This window comes from Mesoplodon bidens (assembly GCF_964165515.1).
Source record: "Mesoplodon bidens genome assembly, chromosome: 1".
Taxonomy (NCBI): Eukaryota; Metazoa; Chordata; class Mammalia; order Artiodactyla; family Ziphiidae; genus Mesoplodon; species Mesoplodon bidens.
Window position 1 is genome coordinate 205,543,578 of NC_138176.1, and position 23,535 is coordinate 205,567,112.

The 23,535-nt window shown below is 33.9% G+C and overlaps 1 protein-coding gene across 4 annotated transcripts in view; it reads left to right on the top strand.

Annotated features, from left to right (window-relative positions):
- The window catches only part of CCSER1 (coiled-coil serine rich protein 1), a 1,188,125-nt gene that overhangs the window by 439,629 nt on the left and 724,961 nt on the right, over nt 1–23,535 (top strand). For all 4 annotated transcript variants that reach the window (XM_081234941.1, XM_081234938.1, XM_081234939.1 and 1 more), the window contains exon 6: nt 7,049–7,256. In XM_081234941.1, coding sequence (XP_081091067.1) covers nt 7,049–7,256 — 208 coding nt within the window. The remainder of the gene's footprint in view (nt 1–7,048; nt 7,257–23,535) is intronic.

A 23,535-nucleotide genomic window follows, 5' to 3' on the forward strand; every position in this document is an offset into this window, starting at 1 on the left:
ATAATTAAAACTTACAGTATCTACAATTAAATGAGTAATTGCAAAGTGAAAAATGTATACATGTGCACAAACAGATTTTGTTGTATATCTTTATATGTGTGAACATGGGAGTTTTTAAACAATAATTTGAGTCGCTCTTTGCTGAACTTTATTGTACTACGTTCATCTCTATATTTATCAATTCTAATTCTTTTTCTTACAGAAATGATCTTTAAACTGGATCTTAAATGACATGTGAAAACAAAAGTAGAGAATGGCAGGGAGAAACATGGATGATATTAATGGCATGGAGAAAAGTTGCTAAACAAAGGCAATCAACTCAGTCATTTCTTTTTATGATTAAACAACTACTTTCAAAGTTTGTATGAGCAGATTTACATTCATAGAATATGTACATTCTTGAAAATTTTGGAGAAGGAAATTCTAACTGTTGTAGGGAATAGGAATCCTTACTATTTAATCTTATTCCCTAAGATCGTAACCTAATATTTTACTACTGTAGCTTCAGTGAAAATAACATAGTTAAATACAAGTGTATTTAAAATTTTAACCCTATTAAAAGATGATGCAGTATGAAGAAAAGAGCACGGGACTAGAAGTCAGGAGACTGGAATTCTACACCTTCTAGCTGTGTGACACTTAGAAAATTAATTTAGGTTTGAGCTCCTTATATATTAAATAGGAATGTTAAACTAGATCTATAATGCTTTTTGTAGCACTACATTTGATTATTCTTTTGATATGAGATGCAAAGGAGATTTCCTTGAAGATGTGATGTATTTTAAGGCAAGATCTGGAAGGTGGGTAAGCAACACTTTTTCATGCAAACTTTACATTTTTCATGTAAAGTTCCTGAGGCAGATTGGAGCTTGGCACATTTCAGGGCCTGAATGAAGAGCAGTGTGATTGGAACTTTAAAAACAAGGAGGTAGGGCTTCCCTGGTGGCGCAGGGGTTGAGAGTCCGCCTGCCGATGCAGGGGACACGTGTTCGTGCCCCGGTCCGGGAAGATCCCACATGCCGCAGAGCGGCTGGGCCCGTGAGCCATGGCCTCTGAGCCTGGGCGTCAGGAGCCTGTGCTCCGCAACGGGAGAGGCCGCAGCAGTGAGAGGCCCGCGTACCGCAAAAAAAAAAAAAAAAAAAACCAGAAAAAAACAAAAAAAAAAAAACAAAACCAAGGAGGTAGTTGTTAGATGATGAAGTGTGGTGAGGCAGACAGTTGCTAGATTATAGAGAACCTTGTTGGTTATGTTAAGATATTTGGATTTTATCTTACCTTTCCCCATATCTTACCTTTCTTATACCCATCACTTAAGCTACTAGTGAAATCCTCCTCATATGTAAATTCATATGTAAATGTAAAATATCAACACGTTCTTATAACCACTGTCCTCCTGTGGAATGACGGATGCTGGTTTCATCCCTTCCAGAAATACAGCTAAATATCCAATTATAATACAATTTGAGATACAAGTATTTTCCTAAGATGACACTTTCAGTTAAACAATATATTTTGAAAGAAAACATAAGAAAAATACATAGTTTATTCATCAACCAAGCCTTTTTGTAGTTAGTTCCCTAAACATTTTTTTATTAGGTTCTGGGATGCCAATTCATGAATATAGATTTGTACCTTCATGCCTGTCTTAGAATTATTCAAAGCTAAGATTTAATTTACCATAAATAACCTGGGCCTTTTTGAAATGAGGTTTAAATAACAATAAGTTTCCCAAAGTATGGTTTTTAAAAACAATATTTTCTTCAAATCTACTTAATGAAGCTTTGGAAGGCAGTTGTATACATATGCTTATTTATTATGCTGTACAAATGGAGATTACTTTTACTTTTCATTCCTTGGAAATCTAGTTCAGAAATCATAGGCACATTATAAAGTGTAAATCATTTCGATCCCTAATGACTGCAGATATTTGCTATCATGAAAGGTGTCAGTACACTAAATAAGGAGTAGCTCCTATGACAGGTAAGAGCATCAATCTTTTGCAACTGACATTTTCTTGTATTTTGTTAGTAATTTGGGCCATTATGTTGTGAAGTTTTCAAATCATTGAAGAATACATATGGGTGGGAAGAAAATATCTCAGTATCCAAATGATAGTTCTAGTTATAACCAAATGATTAGAAAATAAGGAAAATACTTTTATTTTCTCTTCCTGGTAAGGAAAAATTCTTTAATCACTGTATAGTTTATGTCAAGATATATATTTTCCCATTAAACTTATCTGTCATACTAAAAATAGAATTGCAGCAGAACTTTTGAACTAGCTTGGTAGAAAATTTCTTTCACACAAAGGATCCCAGTGACAAAGTACAGAGCCAGTTCACCATAGTAGTTTGAGTCAAACGTTTTAAATACCAGTTGAAACTCTCCAGTTTCTCAAGTCAAAACTTTCAAGAATATATTTACTGTAACATTTATGAATTTTGCTGTTAGTTTTACTCAAAAGCTTTATTATCTGAAATGTACAGACTAAGAAAGGCCCATAAGGCTCAATTTGACTTTATCTAAATGTTACTAAATTTTCAATTATAAAGACTTGGTTGGCATTTATAATCAACAAGGCAAGTGAAAATATTACTGAGCAATTCTAGCAAAGATTCATGGAGATGATACAGAGAGGGTGAAGTGTATATGGATGTGCTCAGTGGAGATTACATTGTCTTTGTTTTTTGTTTGCAGTGGTTATGGTGATTAATGAACCACTGTATTGGGCTTCAGTATCTTACCCTTTGTGTGTGTGTGTGAAGTGAACGGACTATCTGTTTTGATATAAAGCACATTTCTTCAGTTTTCTGGACAATAATAATTCAGAGTGTTGGCAGACAGAGAGCTATATATCCTGAAGTACATGAATTGCATCATCTCATGAGCCCTGCTAATGCAGGAACAGCAGAGCACCTGAACCTTGCTCTACCCTCGCGGCCTTATTATGGGTTGTCTGTGCCAGGGGAAGCTATGACTTCATATTAGAGACTTTTCTCCTTTTCTTATCAATTACAGGGATGGATTTTTTTAGGTGTATTTGCCCAGAGACACATGGGTATTTTTGGCCCAATCATAGTCTATTGTTAAACACATTAGTATTCAAAATATTTAATCATTGTAATTCCCCAGGCACCAATGAATCAGAAATACAATGACCATAAATATAGACTAGGATACCTGTGCCGGCCTGTGCAGCTGAGTAGCAGACCTGATTGACAGCCGATTTTACTAACTGACTCAACCTAATGAAGAATGGTTCTGATTATTGTGCTGTTGCAGCCCACTCTTTTTCATGTAGAAATAAATGGATTTGTTTTCCATATGGGAAAGAATATTAGCTGTTATTTTTTGGTATCGATTATTAAGCAGTTAATGTTCATGGTGAGCCTCTTGAGGTCAGTGACAGAATCCGATTAATCTCTGCAACATCAGCCGCTGTTGCTCTGCTGGACACGATGTGGATGTTTTCCATAACTGTGACATAAGGCCATCATTCTCTTTCTTGTTGGAATTAAGGATAGATCCAAACTTTTGAAGTGTAACACAGATGGCTAATTTTATCTTCTAAGTACATTTCTGCATGTAGTCCATTCGTAACTATCTGAAACAGCAGCGATCCTTAGATGTGTAAATGCTAAACTGTAATCCTTAGAATCTCAGTAGTTTCCTGAAATTAGTTGCAGAACTTCACACTGGTGTGGTTTCTGAAAGCTTTTTCAGTCTTTATTTAGGCTTAGATACATAATTGGGCAAATAGGTTCAAAGAAACAGCAATCTAATTAAAAAGAATTATAAAATTGTTAGTTTATTTTATTGTTAGAGTGCTGGGAAATTTGGAACCGTGGGTGGCAGCCCTGCATTACATAAAAATTCACCTTCCAGAAAAATGTCTGTGTACAAATGAGAGTTGTATGCATAGATTATTACAAAGAATTGTTTTGTTCATTCACTCATTATTGTATTCATTTGTTGAACTTCAATTATACGATTATTTACTGAGTCAGCCTAATATGTGCCAGACACCAGGCAAATTCACAACTTAAACCTGATAAATCTTCGAAAATTCTATTATAACTAAAATACTCTGACTTGTGCTGTGGATTTAATTTTTATATTTTATTTTATTCTTATTGGTCTTAGACACTAAAATAAAATAAAAACCTTTAAGAATGATTGTATAGCTCACTACAAGTTGTATATAATTAAAATGAATCAGTCATATCTAATAAAGTATATTTTATTTATTTTTTATTTTTTTTATTTCATATTAGAGTATAGTTGGTTAACAATGTTGTGATAGTTTCAGGTGTACAGCAAAGTGATTCAGTTATACATATACATGCATCTATTCTTTTTCAAATTATTTTCCCATTTAGGTTGCAACATAATATTGAGCAGAGTTCCCTGTGCTGTACAGTAGGTTATTGTTGGTTGTCTGTTTTAAATATAGCAGTGTGTACATGTCAGTCCCAAACTCCCTAACTATCCCTTCCCCCGTGGTAACCACAGGTTCTCTTAAGTCTGTGAATCTGTTTCTGTTTTGTAAATAAGTCCATTTGTATCATTTCTTTTAGATTTTACATATAAGCGATATCATGCAATATTTGTCTTTCTCTGTCTGACTTCACTCAGTATGACAATCTCTAGGTCCATCTATGTTGCTGCAAATGGCATTATTTCATTCTTTCTAATGGCTGGGTAATATTCCATTGTATATATGTACCACATCTTCTTTATCCATTCCTCTGTCGATGGACATTTAGGTTGCTTCCATGTCTTGGCTGTGGTAAACAGTGCTGCAGTGAACATTGGGGTGCATGTTTTTTTACGGATATATGCCCAGGAGTGGGATTGCAGGATCATATGGTAGCTCTATTTTTAGTTTTTTAAAGGAACCTCCGTACTGTTCTCCATAGTGGCTGTATCAATTCACATTCCCACCAACAGTGCAAGAGGATTCCCTTCTCTCCACACCCTCTACAGAATTTATTGTTTGTGGATTTTTTGATGACAGCCATTTAGCTGGTGTGAGGTGATACCTCATTGTACTTTTGATTTGCATTTCTCTAATAAGTAGCGATGTTGAGCATCTTTTCATGTGCATCTTGGCCATCTGTATGTCTTCTTCAGAGAAACGTCTATTTAGGTCTTCTGCCCATTTTTTGACTGGGTTGTTTGTTTTGATGATATTAAGCCACATGAAAATATATTTTAAAAATGAAAATATAAATGATGCTTTGTAATTATAGGTAATTATAGGTATGTTTTTATTTTTTTCAATTTTTGTTTTTGTTCATTTGCTTGCTTGTTTTTCACATGAGATGCAGAATCTTGTGACTAAGAGCTCGAGTGCACTGCCTGCGTTCAAATCTCAGCTCTGTTGCTTGTTTGCTGTATTGCCATCAGCATGTACCTTAACCTTTTTGAGATTCAAATCCCTCAACTGTGAAATGGGGATTTTAATACCTCAAAGAGTTGTATGAGTATTAAGTGGTTTAGCATATATGAAGTCCTTATAGGACTACCTGAGATACATTAATTATTATTGTATATATATGCATGTTAAATGGCTAGTAGGAAAAAGAATTCTTATCCTGCTTATGTACTTAGGTTGGTTCATCTCAGGTCAACTTCTTAATAGCTATTTTAATTTGAGAAAAATTACTTATCTGGGCCTATTTTCTCATATGTAAAATGAAGATACTCATTATAGCTACCTCTTGGTTTTGTTCAAGGTTTGGATAAATTAACACACATGAAGTGGTTAGCACAGTACTTGGCCCACAGTCAATCTTCAAAAAATGTTAGCTATGACTATGTTTTTATTATTTCATTGTAAATGTAAAGTGGGGATAGTAATCAATATGATCACTTCAAATAACATTGTGATCATGAATATACCCATGAAGACAAGTCAACAATTTTGTGATCCAAAAATGTGTTTCTTTGATAATTATCCGATACTTTATAAATTGTTATACTATTTGTGAATAATCAGATTTGGATAAAATTAACCAAGGACATATTTTTTTATTTGCGTCTTTGCCTGACCTTGGTGACAGGCTCCAAGGCAAATCTTTTTTCTCAATTTAGGTTGCCAAGCGACCTTGTCATATACTTCAGTAAATAATATACATAAAAGCTATTGAAATTGAGCATAAGTTTCATAAATATCCTGAGCTATGTTATAGTATTGCCATTATTGTATAGGCCCATTAGTTTTAATGAATGGAAACAAATTTAGAAAAACTCATTAAAAATGACTATTTTCATAGGCTGCTCTTTTCATACTATTTTTATATCTGCCTCATAGGCACATTTGGAAAATTGTTAATCTTAATATCTTTTCTTTATATATACCTTCAATATAAGTGTGTTATTTTCAAAATGCAGTATTTAAAAATAATTGTTTATATCAAGTAGAATAAAATATTATTTTCCACAATTACTATGCTAAAAATTTAATGATTATTTGATAAGCATGCTAATTACATATGGAGTTATGCATCTCGCAGTTATTTCACTATTTTCACATAAAATCCTATGCATACTAGTCTTTCTTAATCCACAAAATGGTTGAATCCACAATTGATTGATTTAGTAATTTAAAATAATAATTACCAAAATTATTTTATCCCAAGTTTTGGTTTCTTAATCTTTTCTTTCCAGTTAATTTTTAAGCATATTTTCAGAAAATCTCTATATGAAATTCCTCTTTCAGTGATTACTTTTGACTTTCAACATTTTTAAAAGAGTTAAATAAGTGTAAACCCATTGTTATCATGTATAAATTAAATTCCAGTTGGGGAAAAAAAATCACATTCTAAAATAGTGATTGTCATTGAACCTTATTACCGCTACATATAAAATTGACAAATAATTTCATAATTTTGACAGAAAGTTTCAGAAATTCCAAAGACTAATGTGAAGAAATAATGAGAGTCACAAGGACGTTTTTTCTAGCTCACTACTGACATTGATCAACAGCTTGGAAAATACTGCTCTGAGTATGCTACCTAGTAATTTTTGTTCATTTTTTTGTTAGGAACCTTTCCCTGAAATTAACAAAAGAGATTGATCAGGAAGCCAGGTGTCCCCATATCAGGGGAACGTCCAGCAGTCCATCTTCAGATTGGCCGCTGCCAGGTGTGGAAGAAAATGGAGGCATCGATTCTCTGCCATTCAGACTGATGCTACAGGACTGCACAGCCGTCAAGACATTATTATTAAAGATGAAAAGAGTTCTACAAGAGGTAATGGTTTGCTCTAAGATTAATGTTTTCAGTGCTGGTAGATAGTGAAGTCTGTAGACCTGGTTAGTCCCTGCTTCTATCAATAGTTAACTGCATAACACTGGGCAGGGGTCAGGTATCCTCTTGGAACTTAGCCTTTCTCATATGTCAGATAAAGCGTTTGTAGTTCTGTTTATAAGGTACTCTTCTCAAAAATTCTAAGATTCTGTGAAGGAGTTAAAAAAGAATAAATTGATACCAAGTCTGGGAAAAGTCAGATAAAGAGAAATGGGCATCAGCTGTTATGTTTTTAAAAAGCTATTGAGAGACCTATTAACTGGACTTCATTTTAATGATATTGAGACTTTATATGATACCATAAAAGTAGTTTATTTAGTCATTTTTGTTCCAATAACAATAAATCTAGTAAAATTTCATCTGAATGTTTGATTGATTTTGCCCATTGACTCCAGGTGCCCTCTTTCAGTCTATGCTCAGTTAGATGATGAGCTAGTCAGGAAAATACGCAGTGGAGTCTTTCATCTTTATGTCCAAGAATCAGCCATTCTTTAGGATTCAAGTATGTTATGGTTTTATTTTTATAATTGCAACAGTTATTTTCTTTGGAGGATTTCTATAAAAAGTGTAAACAATATTATTTCAAAGATGTAAAATGAGGGGACCAAAATTTTAAATGACTTTCCTCTAGTGGGTGTGAATTCAGAACAACAGCCTGAGATTTCTGACTCTCAATTCAGTGACGTTTTATCATGTCTTAGTATCGTTTAATTGATTTCTCATTATTGATAAGGGATGTTAATAAATAGTGTGAGAACAGGAAAATACAGCTATTTAGTATGAGTAGTATTATGACTCACTTACAATGATGACCACTGATATTTCCTTTTCTAACACTAATAATAATGTTATAACAACACTAGTGGCTACCACTAGAGGCCAGAATTGAATCAGGGAGAGAGAAGGGAATTTAAGAGAAGTGATTGTCATAGCCTATTAGGGGCATCCAGTCATGTATTCCTGTCAGCTATTAAAGTAATAACTGGAAGAGATCTCTGCATCCCAAACCAGTTTATATCTCTGGGGTGGTCTTTGTGTCTATGCAGTGGTGTGTAGGAGTGGTATGCTTATACTTGATCATTGTTAGAATTTCAGGAATTTCATGAGCTGACAGTTAAGCACAGGCATTAAAAAAATTAAATTATATACACTTATAATGAAACAAGTCATATTTTTAAAAGAGTAATCAGTACTCAGATCTCTACATTTCCTAGTAACTTTACTATATTTTACTATTAATTACACTTGTGAGCTTATTTACATCTATTGGATCTATATGTAGAAATACTATATAATAGCTAATGTGCATACTTCCCAATTGTACATTCATTTATGTCACTTTGTTAACTTAAAATCAGCCACATGGGAATATTATGCCATAGAACTTGGCAAACAATGCAAGGTAGGGCTTTTAAATTTTGGAGAGCTCTTGTTAAATATTTACCAGTACACTGCTATATGTATGACTATATGGTTTCTATATTGACAACAGAAGTGTTTCTTTCTGCACTAGTCCGGGCTTCCTGACCTTTTGCTTGACATGTAGTCTGAACCTCTCTGAACAATGCACACTTAATAATAGCTGTTATATTAAAAGATATTAATCTCAAAGTCTGTAACAGTCAAGTATTCAGTTTTCTACCTCTCTCTTTGGTCTGGATTTTAATTTTAAAAAATCAAAAAAGTAAAAGGAAGTAGGAAAAACTGACAGGAAGAGTCAAGGGGCTTTTTTATGATAATTTTATAATTTAAAAATATGCAGTGATATTCACTATAAAGTCAATATTCAGAATATACTGAGATTGTTTTTATATTTCTATCTATTTTTCTTCATTAAAAAGTATTTGAAGAAACTGAAGAGAATTGACTTTTAAAGCTAATGTAAAATGAACAATAATTACATCTGTTTGTTAAGCCCATTCAGAGATCAGGGGGTCTTACTCTTTATGGTCAGCAAGAAAAGCAATATAATTATATGATTAGCATTAACATCTGTTCTAGAAAAAAGATATTCATAATAGGTGCCTTTAAAGAAAACTGAAATATTCTCTAAGCCATGAGTTTTTAAATGGAAATTCAGATTTCATTGCTGAATTTAATTCCAGCTATTCATTTTAGATTAATAATACCTCTTTTTTTCTTTGTTTGTTTTGTTTTTGTTTTTGTTTTTGTTTTTTGTGGTACGCGGGCCTCTCACTGTTGTGGCCTCTCCCATTGAGGAGCACAGGCTCCAGATGCGCAGGCTCAGCAGCCATGGCTCACGGGCCCAGCCGCTCCGCGGCATGTGGGATCTTCCCAGACCGGGGCACGAACCCGTGTCCCCTGCATCGGCAGGCGGACTCTCAACCACTGCGCCACCAGGGAAGCCCTAATAATACCTTTTTTAACATAGACAAATAGAGTTTATTTCTGTTAACTTATTTTTATGATGCTTAGTAGTCCGCCTGTGTATACAGATAATTTTTTTAATACATCTTTATTGGAGTATAATTGCTTCACAATACTGTGTTAGTTTCTGTTGCACGACAAAGTGAATCAGCCATATGCATACACATGTCCCCATATCCCCTCCCTCTTGAGCCTCCCTCTCACCCTCCCTATCCCACCCCTCTAGGTCATCGCAAAGCACCAAGCTGATCTCCCTGTTATATGCTGCTGCTTCCCACTACAGATAATATTTAACTGCAGAAGATCCCAATTATTTTATTTTTAAGATGAATAAAGTCATTAATGAGTTTAGTGTATCACACTGGAAACCACTCCTATTTGAGATTTTTCCTAATGCTACTCTGTTGACATCTTAGATTTTAATTCTGAGATACGTCAAGTGTGAATAATCTGAATGGAAGCTCACACTGCCAATTTTATCCCCCTTCTTTAGAGATTATTTGCTATTATAACCCCAAATATCAATTCCTTTATTTAAAACAAAAAAAAAAAAGGCTGGCTTTGGGCCCTAAGAAATTCTGTTGTCACTTTATTTTTTCATATTAGTGATTTAAAAAAGAAAGTGACTACAGCAGCAAGGGAGAACTATATAAAGTTTTCTTACTTTTTTGTTGACTTTTTCACATAACTCCATTACCTGTAAAAGAAGAAAATATTTAATACAATATCTACAGAAATAGTTCTTTTGTTTTTTGGCGGTATGCGGGCCTCTCACTGTTGTGGCCTTTCCTGTTGCGGAGCACAGGCTCCGGACGCACAGGCTCAGTGGCCATGGCTCACGGGCCCAGCCACTCCATGGCATGTGGGATCTTCCCGGACCAGGGCACGAACACGTGTTCCCTTCATCAGCAGGCGGACTCTCAACCACTGCGCCACCAGGGAAGCCCCAGAAATAGTTTTTGTTTTGATGTTTCCTTTCAGTTTGTGCTGTTCTCTTTTTGTTATTCTCTTATTATAAAATTTGTTTGTACTGTACAGTAACTGACCAAGAAGACTACTGGGAAGGGATTTTAGGTGCAGTGCATAGTTTCTAGTAAGATACCAGCTAATAAGAATGTTTATCCAAGATTGTTTGCAATGCCCCTCCACCCAACATGCTTGCCTCTTTAATTTATGTTTAACAAATGTTCCTAGCAAATTCCCTGAATCATATAAGACATTTTTTTTAAAGTTAGATAAATGTTAAACAAATTTTAAAAATGTTGGTATGATCAGAGGAATCTAACAATAAAATTAGATTAGTGAAAATCAGAGAACTATTTGTTCGAGAATCAATATAATTTACAAGCTCAGGTAGTTGACATAAGCATTTGGGTTTGCCATTGAATAAAGAGCTCTTACCCATTTTTCTTTTTTCTCAACAATGTAGCAGTTCAAACTAATTTTATTATCTCTAAAAAATAATAATGGGAAACTTTCAAGGATAATTTTAAACATAAACTTCTTATTTCTTTTATTTTTAAATATAATACATAAATATATGACAAAATTTGGAGAGTTTTGAACTTCACCATAAATCATTGTATGGTGGGCATTCCTTAAAGATTTTTTTTCTTTTAGCACATTTTGGTGAAATGATTCCAAACTCTATAATAACGTTCTTATAAACTAACATTTTCCTATCAGCAAATCTCAAAAGCAAATGAAAAGCCTGTAGAATAGGAGCTCCGACAATGGATAATTACAGAAGGAAGAAGCAAGAGTGGAGAGTCATGAAGTAAGGAAATTCACCAAAAACAAGCAATTACCCATGTAAATCTAGATAACAATATAATAATTAGAATGCTCTTTATATTTATCTTTTGAAAATAACAAAATTCCAAGTTTCTGCTACCTACTTTATGTTTATTTGCTTATTTTTGCTTGCATAAAAATTTGTTTAAGATAAAAATTGGAAAGAGATACACCACAAAAACTGCAAATGCAAGAAAACTAGAGTGGCTGTACCCATGTCAGGTAGATATAAAGATAAGATATATCACCAGAATCAAAGAGCTACATTTCATAATGATAATACAACATTATAAAGCATTTATACTCCAATAAAGATGTGAAAAAAATAAAATAAAATACACACACACAAAAGAGTCAGTTCATCAGGAAGACATAACAGTCATACATGTAGATGACCTATGTATGTAACTTGTAAATATATGTTGCAAAATCTGACAGAACTAAATGAAGAGGTAGGTACTTCACAATCGTAGTTGAAGATTTTAACTCTCTTCTCTCAATAACTGATAAAACAACTAAAAATCAGGAAAGTTTCAGAAAATTTGAACAACATATTTAACTTCTTTAGTAATGACTGACTTTTACATAACAGAATTATACCAGCTTTTCAGTGTGTGTGGAATGTCACCAAGACAGAGTATATGCTGGGTAAGAGAAATATCTCAATAAATTTCAAATGTAGACATCTATGTAATACATTTTTTGAGAACAGTGGAATTAAATTAAAAATCATGAATAATCAAGTAACTAGAAAAACATCAAGTATTTTGAAATTAAACAGCAAACTTCGGTATACCCCATGGATCAATTTAGAAACCTCAGGGAAATTTTAAAGTGTTTCAAATGAGATGGTAATAATAATAGAATAAATCAAACTTCATGGGATATAGTTGAAACCATGCTTGGAGGGAAATTTGTAACTTTAAAAGTTTATATTTAAAGTAATAAAGTGCCATAATTAATAACTAATTTTCTCCTTAAGAAGCTAGAAAATGATGGTAAATTAAACCCCAAGGAAGTAATAGAAATAAATATAAAAAACAAAATTAATAAAATTGAAAACATACAAATAATAGAAAATTTACGAAGTGCTCAAATTGGTTCTTTGAGAAGTTAAAAAAAAAGACTGTAGAAGAAAAAAAGAAAATAAGAAATACAAATTACTAACATCAGCAATGAATTGCTGGGAGAAATAATCACTACAAATCTTATGGGAATTAAAAGGATAATAAGGAAATGTTATAAACAATTGTATGGCAATAAATATGACAATTTGGATGAAAATCACAAATCCCTTATAAAATACAACTTTCCATAATGACACAAGAAGAAATTAAAAATCAGAATAGTCCAATTTCTATTAAAGGGATATATTTTATTATTAAAAATAGAAAATGATCCCCATAAAGAAAATCTAAGTCCAGGAGCTTTCACTGGTGCATTCTGACAAATATTTAAGAAAGATTTAAAACTAATATTATGCAAAAAAGTTTAGGAAATAGAGAAACAAGATATGCTTCTCAACTGTTTGGTGTGGCAGGCATAGGACTATTATAATCTGGCAAAATCTTTATAAGTAAAATGAAATCACAGAAAAATTTCCCATATATATATATATATATATATATATATATATATATATATGGAGAGAGAGAGAAAGAGGGATGCAAAAGTCTTTTAAATTACTAAATAAAATTGGCAATATAAAAATATATAATGACCTATTTGGTTCTACTGCAAGAGTGCAAGGTTTGTTTAGCATTCAAAAACCAGTCAGTGCAATTCACTATAGTAATAAACCAAAAAAGAGAAAAAGTACATGAGCATATTAATAGGGGAAGAAAACACTTGAAAAAGTCAAACATCAATTTATGGTTAAAAGAGAGAAAAACTGAACACAGTGGTAGTAGAGGGGAACTCCTATCCCTGTACTTAATGAGGTAAAACGGAAGCTTCCAATACTATTAGCAAAGCAAGCATGTCCACTCTCCCCACTTTTAATGAACATTGTGCTGGAGGTTCTAGCTAAAAATAGGCAAGAAAAAGCATTAAAAGCATAAATATTGGAAAGAAAAGATAAAACTACCTGTATCCGAAGATGCAAGATGTTTATGTAGATATCCCTAAGGAATCAACAAGAAAGTTAATGATAAGCCTAGTAGGAATAATAAGTGAATTTAGCAAGGTCGAAGGATACAAAGATAGAATTTTATAATTAAATTATGTATTGTTCCATAGCAAATTATCTAGTGGACTAAAACAGACATTTGCTGTCTCATAGTTTTTGTGGTCAGGAATTTGAGAGCAGTTTACATACTGCTTCTGGCTGAAGGCCTTTCATGAGGTTGCACTCGAGATGTCAGCCATAACTGCAGTCATGTGAAAGTTTGACTGGGCTTGAGGATTAATGTAATGTGGCAGGAAGGTTCGGTTTTCTACTACAGGTGGTCCGAGCCTCAGTGCCTCACCATGTGGACCTCTTCATTTGGTGACATGGCAGCTGGCTTCCCCCAGAGTATGCAATCCAAGAGAAAGAGAATAAGATGAAATAAATGATATCTTTTATAACCTAATCTTGGAAGTAACATACCATCACTTTTGTAAACTGTATTGGTCACAAAGACCAATCTTGATTCAGTGTGGGAGGGCACTATACAAAGACCTGGATACCACGAAGTGAAGAGCATTGTGGCCCTTCTTATCCAAGCTACCATAGTCCACCTTTTGGCCCCCAGAGATCCATCTCTCAGCAGTCCAAAATATACTTACCCCCTCCCAAGGCCACCCAAAATTATCATTCTATTACAGCATCAGCTCAAAGTACAGAATCTCATTAGGTAAAACATGTGCAGTTGTAGATAAGCCTAAGTACAGCAACCAAAGTACAGTTCTCCATTTGTAGACCTGTGAACTAACGCACAGGTTAGTAGTCCTTGATTAGGATTCAAAGCCTGAGAATAATTCTCCTTGGCTTTTAGTTCCACCCTTTGTACTCTTTGGTTCTACCCTTCAAGTCATCCTTTCTTTTATTACAAAGTTAGCACATGTTTGCAGCTGAATAGTTTTCTCATCCTTATTTGTGCTTGCCTACATTGGTATCCAAAAGCCTCTTTTAATTTTGTACTGTCTCTGTCCCTTTAATTCGAAACTGTAAAGTGTTTCTGTGAATATAACTCTTAAATTCTTTTTACATCTCTGTGAACTTTATTAGGCATTCACTCCATTAGACAAAAGCCACACCCATTAATCTCTTCAAGATAAGCTCTTCTTTAACTTGAAATAGCTGATGGACAACCCCTTTAAGCCTTTAAAATTTTAATTGTTTGGTTGAGAGCATCTGTGAGACATACCCTAAAGGTATACCAAAAGGTACCTTTTGTCTGATTGAACTAGGTTCTCTGCAGCACTGTTTTTCACCTTTTAGAATAGCTCTGCATCTAGTAAATAAATTTATAAGGTAATAAAAAATGTTTACATCTGGATTGGTATAGTTTGCTGCATGAATTTACATTTTTATCAAAGCTTACCAAATTGTACGCTTAATACGACAACACATGGAGTGTCATCACATAACTGATAGCACCACTGTCAGTGCTTCCATTTTGTGGAATTTCTCTTCTTCCCTTGGAAGACCTGTAAATGAACTATGACCATTTATCATGTAGACTAAGTTAGGGCACTATTGTCAGTTCTCACCAGTTGTTATTGGAGCTTAATTTTCTTCTCAATTTTAGAATAACATAAGTAAAATATATATATATATATATATATATATATATGTATATATATATAACCCTTTCTTCATATAAAGCAATAAAGCACCTGTATAATCCCTGAAGAAACCTCTAGTTTAGATAATGGCATAACTTAGATTCATTGAGAATAGATAGGTTTCCAAGTAAGAATACTCTACCTACCTGAGGCTTGGCTTTTTTTGAGGCTATAAGCTTGATCTGGAAAATAGATAAGAAGGGGAGGGAAGTATATTTCCACGACTCTTTTGCTATGTAAGCAACCTTAACTTTCAACAGTCCTTGGAGAGAGGTTAGAGAAGGTAGAGAAAAATTCTTCCCTAATCATTAATCCCATTTCACCCTCAAAGTCCCACTAGAGGAGGTATATTAGAGTGGTAAAAATTACAGGTGTTTAAAACCATTGAGATCTAGATGTGGTTCTCAGTTCTGCTGCTTAATAGCTGTTACAAGTTGATTAAGGTTTTTGAGTCTCTATTTTATCATATGCAACATTTACCAACTATTTCTTAGAGCCAATTAAACAGTAAAATTTATATAACAAGTTATCACAGTGAGAGTGTGGGTTTAAGTACCCTTGAACAGGAGCTGCTGCAATGATCTTATTCATTTTTGTGATTAATACTGACCGTTTCAAGCAAGGTAGAATATTTGAGATTTCTTAAACTTGGAAATATACCAGTAAATGTTTTTAATAGGACAATATGTTGTATTCATTGAATAATAACTCAATATTAATAATTGTTAATAAAGGCTATTACTAGCTGAAACTGAAAGTGGAAGTATTGTTGTCATTTATGTTTTTCTGGGCATTCAGTTGTGCTAGCACATTTGACCTGACATTCCTTGGCTAAAGAACTACTACATGTCAATTGAATTTCCTGTTTACAGTCAATATGTAAGAAAGTTTTTTTCCAAGTGAGAAATAATGATGATAGACCATGGTAGTAACAGTTGAGACAGAGAGAAGGGAAAAGATGTGTGACTTCTTTTGGAAGTAATGTCAGCAGCCATTGCTATTAATTGGAATTGGGTGATGATAGCAAGATTAAAAGCAAGGGCAACTGAGAGTTTTTCTTTGAGTACTGGGCAGACATTATTGCCATTTTCTGAGACTGGGAAGACTAGAAGAGGGTTAACCTCTGTGCAACAGGAAGGAAACAAGAGATTTCTTTTGGCCAGGTTGAGGTTGAGATGCTATTTAGGCATGCAAGTGTACTTGTCAAATAGAAATTTGAATTAATGTGTCTGCAAACCCAGAAAGTTCAGGGCTAAAAATATAGATTGAGTATTCATGATTATATAGATTCTGTTTAAAACTATGGAAGAAAGAACTTGTACCTAAAACCAGGGTGGGAAGCTCCAACATTAAATGACCAGAAAGTTTAAAAAAAAAAAAAAGAGTGTCCAATGAGATGGGAAGAATACCAAGAGTAATATCAAGAAGCAAGGGAAAACACTGCTTTAAGAAAGCCAACTTGAGGAATGATGCTGAGAAGTAAATATGATAAGAAAAGAAAAGATAAACAGTCAGTGGATTTATCAATCTACTGATTAATTCCAAAAGCATATTACCCAGGCTTTAGAAATTTCAATATGTAAAACAACCTCTACAAAGTATTAATTTATAAAGCTAAAGCCTAAAATAGAAATAGTAACTATTTCCAGCTTGTTTTCAGTTATTAAATTATTGGTTTATTTCTTTGTAAGTCATTGGTCTATGAATTTGAAGGATGTGTAAATGCATGCCCTGAACGAATTTTTTAAATATGTTTTAAGGTAAGACATGTCTTAGTTTTGGAAGGATATTATAAATTTTATTAGGCTAATTAATAATGATGACCAAACGTTCATCTTACATGAGTACCCTCCATACTGAAGTATTATTTTTTTCTTTAAAGAGTATTACTTATATTACCTAAAGTTGTTATTTATACTGCAGAGGCAATCTAATATAGTGATCTAATATAGTGTACTAGGACAGACGGCTCAAATTTGAATATCAAATCTCAGTAGGTACATATGACTTTGGGCAAAGTGTTCATCTCTCCATGAGAATCTGATCTCTCTCAGAAGCAGAATTACTACGTAAGGGCATGTTCAAAACTACTAGATAATATCAAAGTTTTTCCAAAGTGCTTGTACCAAATTACTCTCCCTCCGGGTATATTCATGTAATAGAATGATTTATGTTCATGTATCACCATGTCCCACAAAGAGTGTTTTCAACACAAAAACCAAGTCACAGATGAATTCATACAGAATATAGAGTTTAAAAATATGCAAAGTTAAATAATTATTAAATATTAGTAAAGAATATATATTTTAAAAAGTATGGGGATGTTAAACATGGTAGTCAAGGTAAGATTACATGTGTAGAGGTAGTGGTTGAGGAGGGGTAGACATGTACAATTAAGGCAGATATTTATTTTGTATTCATGGTATATTTTCTTATGTGTTTCTGTCAAAATCATTGCATATACATAATATTTTCTTATATATGTTTAACGTTGCCTTAAAAAACTCAGTCTTCCCAAATTGTGTGTACTCTGAGTGGCTCCCTCTACACCAACTCCATCCCTACAATGCTATTTTCCTCTGTATTTCTCTTCCCGTGAAAGTTGCAGAAATATTTTAGCTACTCCTTTGCCATCAGTGTATCATTTGGTATTTATTTAATGTCAAACTAAAAACGGAGTGGGATCAGTGTGAGAAAGTGTATAACAATCAGGCAGAGAATTCTTTCCTCGTATGAGTACTTACATAATCTGCCAGTCATGTGTATTATTTTATTACTTATTAAAAACAAACTACAACCCTGTATTAACAATAACCGCCACCCTCATTGTACCTGAATGATGTGATTATTTGTGTTATAATCATATTCAATAATTAATCAAATAACCACTAATGTGGTTCTGCTATGCATGTTTAACTTTTAATTTTCTTCTTGCATCCAGCATTAATGTCTCAGTTGTAATACAACTCACATACTATTGTGTGATTTGATGGGCTAAATCTCACATCAAGAATTTCAGGCTGCAACATAACAAATATACAGCAGATGGCACTCTACAGGATCTCCAGGGGATGCTTAGTGTGTTCAGTGCTTCTGATGGGGGAGGGAAGGAGAGAGCAGAGAGCCATTTAAGCAAATGATGCTGTGGAAAGCCTGCAATTGTGTTCCTCTGAGACACACTTTTACAGAAATTGTGTTTTATTCAGGTTTGAAATTCAGAAACAACGGCATATTTAACTACAGTGAAAATGCCAATTTTTAATCACCGAGTATATAAAAGATGGTGTTACAAATTCAGACAACATAATGCAGTTGCTTAGGAGTGATATAAACTGTAAAGTGTTCACATGTTTACAGATTAGCAAAAACGTTTTAACATCTAGTGACTCATTTAGATGCAGGACAGTTATTCCTTAACTATTTCATTTTAACCTTGATGAAAATGAAAACTTGAGAAAACTAGTATTGACTTTTCATATAAATTCACTAATAGGAATACAGATATTTACTATTTCAAGTATTGTAGTTTAAATAGATTATTTTCTGTTATTTTTTTTAAAGTGAAATAAGCTCTGTATAGTGGGCTAGCTACTAATAAAATCAAAATAACTCATATTTATGACAAATACATGGGACGACAAATAGATATATCTGTCTTGTTCTCTTGGTTAGATGAGCTTCTGTAAGTAAGAGGAGATGAGGCATTTAAAAACAGTAATGAATTATTATGAAACATTTTATTCACTTACCTCAAAAATAGACAAGTATTGTTTTGTTATCCATGGCCTTCATTAGGGGTCAGCAAAGTCTTTCTGTAAAGTCCTGGCCATATAGACTGTATTGCAACAACTCAATTAAGTAGTAGTAAGAAAGCAGATATATGATGTAAACAAATGAGCATAGCTAGAGTCCCATAAAACTTTATTTACAAAAACAGGCAGTGGACAAGATTTGGTTCTTGTTCTGGGCCTGTCATCCCATACTACTTAAGAGAGAGGTATCATGATACTACTTCAAGTATCATGAGGAAGCACTGTGTAGTTAAGAGCATTAGTTTAAGGGGCCAGAATCTACAGTCTGTATCCCATCTCTTTACTTACTAGCTCAGTGATCCTAGGCAAGTTAAACCCTGCAGATAATAATATTAACATATCACTTAAGTTTGTTGAGAATATTAAATATGTTAATATGTTTTAAATGCATGGAAATGCTCAACTTGTGTTAGTTATTATTTTATTATCACAGAGTCTGAGGACCACTAACGAAATAAAATGATCATAGATCTAACATTAGGCAAAACCTGAATTCAAATCTTACTTAGCTCTACAATTCAGCAATGTTATTTTATTCTATTTTATTCAGTTTCTTTGATAAGCATTAGGTTTCCACATATAGAATAAGAGGATAAAAATTCTTATGAATTTTATTGTGAAAATTAGATTTAAATTGTATCTGGCAGGTCTAAAGGTCTAAATAAATATTAGTTCTCTTCTCTTACCCCACTTTTAAAAATTGTATCCTAACATTACTTCTCAACTTGTTACCCAGATTGAGATTTGATTCCAACTTCATAGCACTTCCATGATTCTTATTTCCTTTAGAACTGGCCCTTGATTTTGGTGTTCCTATTTCTTGCATGTTCCAGAGCTATAGTCTGGCCCTTAAGCCCCAGGTTTGTGGCAGAGATTATTTCACTGGTTCACAGAATTTCTAAATACTGCTAAACTTCTGATCAAACTGCATAGTGTAGTAAATTTTGGATAGATAACAGTGAATGAATAATATATCCAGATATAGTATCTAGCTTTAGATTTTAAAATCTTTCCAAATTTTTGTTTTTAAGAAATATTCATAAGTATTTGCTGAAATAAAGTCTGTTTTAAAATCAATTTCTTGCAAGGGAGTCTATTTTATAGAAGTGATTTTCTTAGCTTCTGTTTGCAGCTAAGATATGATTTTTAATTTTTTAAAATTAATTAATTTATTATTTTTGGCTGTGTTGGGTCTTCGTTTCTGTGTGAGGGCTTTCTCTAGTTGCGGCAAGCGGGGGCCACTCTTCATCACGGTGCGTGGGCCTCTCACTATCGTGGCCTCTCGTTGTGGAGCACAGGCTCCAGATGCGCAGGCTCAGTGGTTGTGTCTCACAGGCCTAGTTGCTCCGCGGCATGTGGGATCTTCCCAGACCAGGGCTCGAACCCGTGTCCCCTGCATTGGCAGGCAGATTCTCAACCACTGCGCCACAAGGGAAGCCCTAATATATGATTTTAATTCATCTCTATCTTCCCCCAAACTATTCTGCTTTCACTTAAGGTGGCACTTCTTCTAGATTTAAACTTATGATTTAAAATATTATTTTAATAATGTAATCTACGATGAAATTTAATATAATTCACAGTTACCTTAGTTACATTACGCTATTTATTTCTTATTTAGGGCTTTGCAAAAAGCTCACAGTCAGCATATTGCTTTGTTTCATGTAACTCTTGGAACATCTACCATGGTTTGGACACATAGTTAAATTTAAAGTGTGGTCTAATTCAGTATCTGCTGAAAGTTCTGTGTCCCAATATGCCTCTATTGCTTATGAAACCTAAGGCTATTCTGAATATTAGGGCCCATTTTCTAATATTACTATGCTTCCTCATTTACTACACATTCTTGAAAAAAATTATTTAAGGACTTGGCAGATGCTATGTCAAATTTAACTGCCACTGGAGAGATAATTGCAACCTATAAATATTCTTGAATTGTTTCTTCCAGACATTTCTCTTTACTTAGTTGACATCCAAGACTATCTATCTTACTGGCAAATTGTTTAGTACCTAACAAAGCTGCATTTTTTTCTTTCAAGAAACCTTCAGAAAAGGGAACCATTTTTTGGTAATGAATAGTGGGCAAAAAAGCACTTAACATTGTGGATACATATAACTCTGTGGACCACAGACCAAGTAACTGCTGACATTGATTTGGGGAGCAAAAATCCTGCAGATACCATCTACATCTCTGTACATACAGCAAATATAAGAATTCATTGTTGAAAGATAGTCACATGATGTACTAATTCAAGTGTGGATTTGAGAATATTGCGATATTAGAGAACGGAAAAGGTACCAGGATGCCAGCTGTGTGTGTGCCCACATGTGTGTGCATGTGCACAGGTGTGTAGGTGTGTTGGGGGTTGTTGAGTATAATGTATTTGTATGTGTTGTGGTTGAGAGGCAGGGTTGGAAAGTGTTTTTAAAATATGTCCAAAAAGCAAATGCCCTAACTGTGTAGTTGTCATCTATTTGCTTCTTCCTTGGCAAATTAGATTTGGCCCTGTTGAAAGATCCTTAAAACCTTGCAAAAAATAACAGGATACTCATAAAAGACACATGAGGGCATATGTCTGCATTCACAGTCTTACTTCTGAGTAATTTCTTAGTGTTCTATTATCATCTTTTACTGGCTTTCTTCACTAGAATCACTTGAATAGCTTACCTTTTAACGACCCACCTCTCCCTGTCTTTTATATTAGCCTTCAGATGTTTCATATATTTTTACTACCTTCAGGGAATTCTTGGTTTGTTTGACCAAACAGAGCAGGAGTGAACTGGGCTCCACTTTAAATCTCATGAAGTATCTCCTCACACAGGACTTAACGATTTTGCAGTCCTTTCCTCCTCCTCCCTACCCCACCGCACACATCCTTTTCATTGTAAATCACAGCCCAAGAGAAATGGTGTTTTTCCATCAGTGCTTCAGATACTCACAATCTCTCAGTTCATCATGCAGCCCCCCATCAAATTGAAATCCTGGTCATGGGATAATAAGCATTTAGCTTTAAAGAAGATGTGGCACGTATATACAATGGAATATTACTCAGACATAAAAAGAAATGAAATTGAGTTATTTGTAGTGAGGTAGATGGACCTAGAGTCTGTCATACAGAGTGAAGTAAGTCCAAAAGAGAAAAACAAATACCATATGCTAACACATATATATGGAATCTAAAAAAAAAAAAAAAAAAAAAAGGTTATGAAGAACCTGGGGCAGGACGGGAATAAAGATGCAGACCTACTAGAGAATGGACTTGAGGACACGGGGAGGAGGAAGGGTAAGCTGGGACAAAGAGAGTGGAATGGACATATATACACTACCGAATGTAAAATAGATAGCTAGTGGGATGCAGCCGCATAGCATAGGGAGATCAGCTCTGTGCTTTGTGACCACCTAGAGGGGTGGGATAGGGAGGGTGGGAGAGAGGGAGATGTAAGAGGGAAGAGACATGGGAACATATGTATATGTATAACTGATTCACTTTGTTATACAGCAGCAACTAACACACCACTGTAAAACAATTATACTCCAATAAAGATATTAAAAAAAAACAAAACGAAATCCTCACTTATCTTATTGTAATGACAATTATTTTCCTTAACACCATCATTCCTGTAGCTGTTCTTGGTAATTTAACAACTATTCTCCTGATTATAAACTTACGTGAGGCTTTTACACTATGTAGAATGTGAGTCAAGTTGACTGCCTGCCACAAGCTCCACAGAACATTTTTCTGTAAGATTACTGAGGGTGAGACATGGACAGGAGCTGGAACTCTACTCCTGTTTGTGTTTGAGGAGTAACTCTACTAATTCTGTAGTTGTTTTTTTTTTTTTCCTCAGATAGTTACATGCGACTATTTTTATTATCTTTAACAGGATTTTGTAGACATCAGTGATATTGATCAGTTTAGCAAGTGTTACTATGTTGAACTTCTTGGAAATGCTCTTTATACTCTGCCCTGAAAATTAAAACAAAACTTTGGACCACAAACTATCATGGCTTTTTTCCCAAAAATGTGCTGTGTATTTGTAAGGTAAATAATGTGAATGAAATGCAATGAATACTCAGTAATGATAAATCATTGTGAAAAATGGGACCATTTGTGACAATTTAAAAAATAGTATTGATATTCCCGAATGTATACAAAATATTTCTTTAAAGTAGCACTGATTGTAGGATGGGGCATAGGAAAATTCAAATATAGTTTATTTTACACTTCATTAGGACAAGTTCAAATGGACCTTGTGATTTCTCCTAAGAGCTTAGGAAGTGAAGGAAGTTCAGGATAGTAAGAAATCTGGATGAATAAAGAAACTTATCAATCAGTGAGTAATAACCACTGTTATTTGGCTTGTGATAGGTGATACTTTATTTTATTTTATTTTTTATTTGTTTTTTTGGGGGGCCACACCATGCAGCATGTGGGATCTTAGTTCCCAGACCAGGG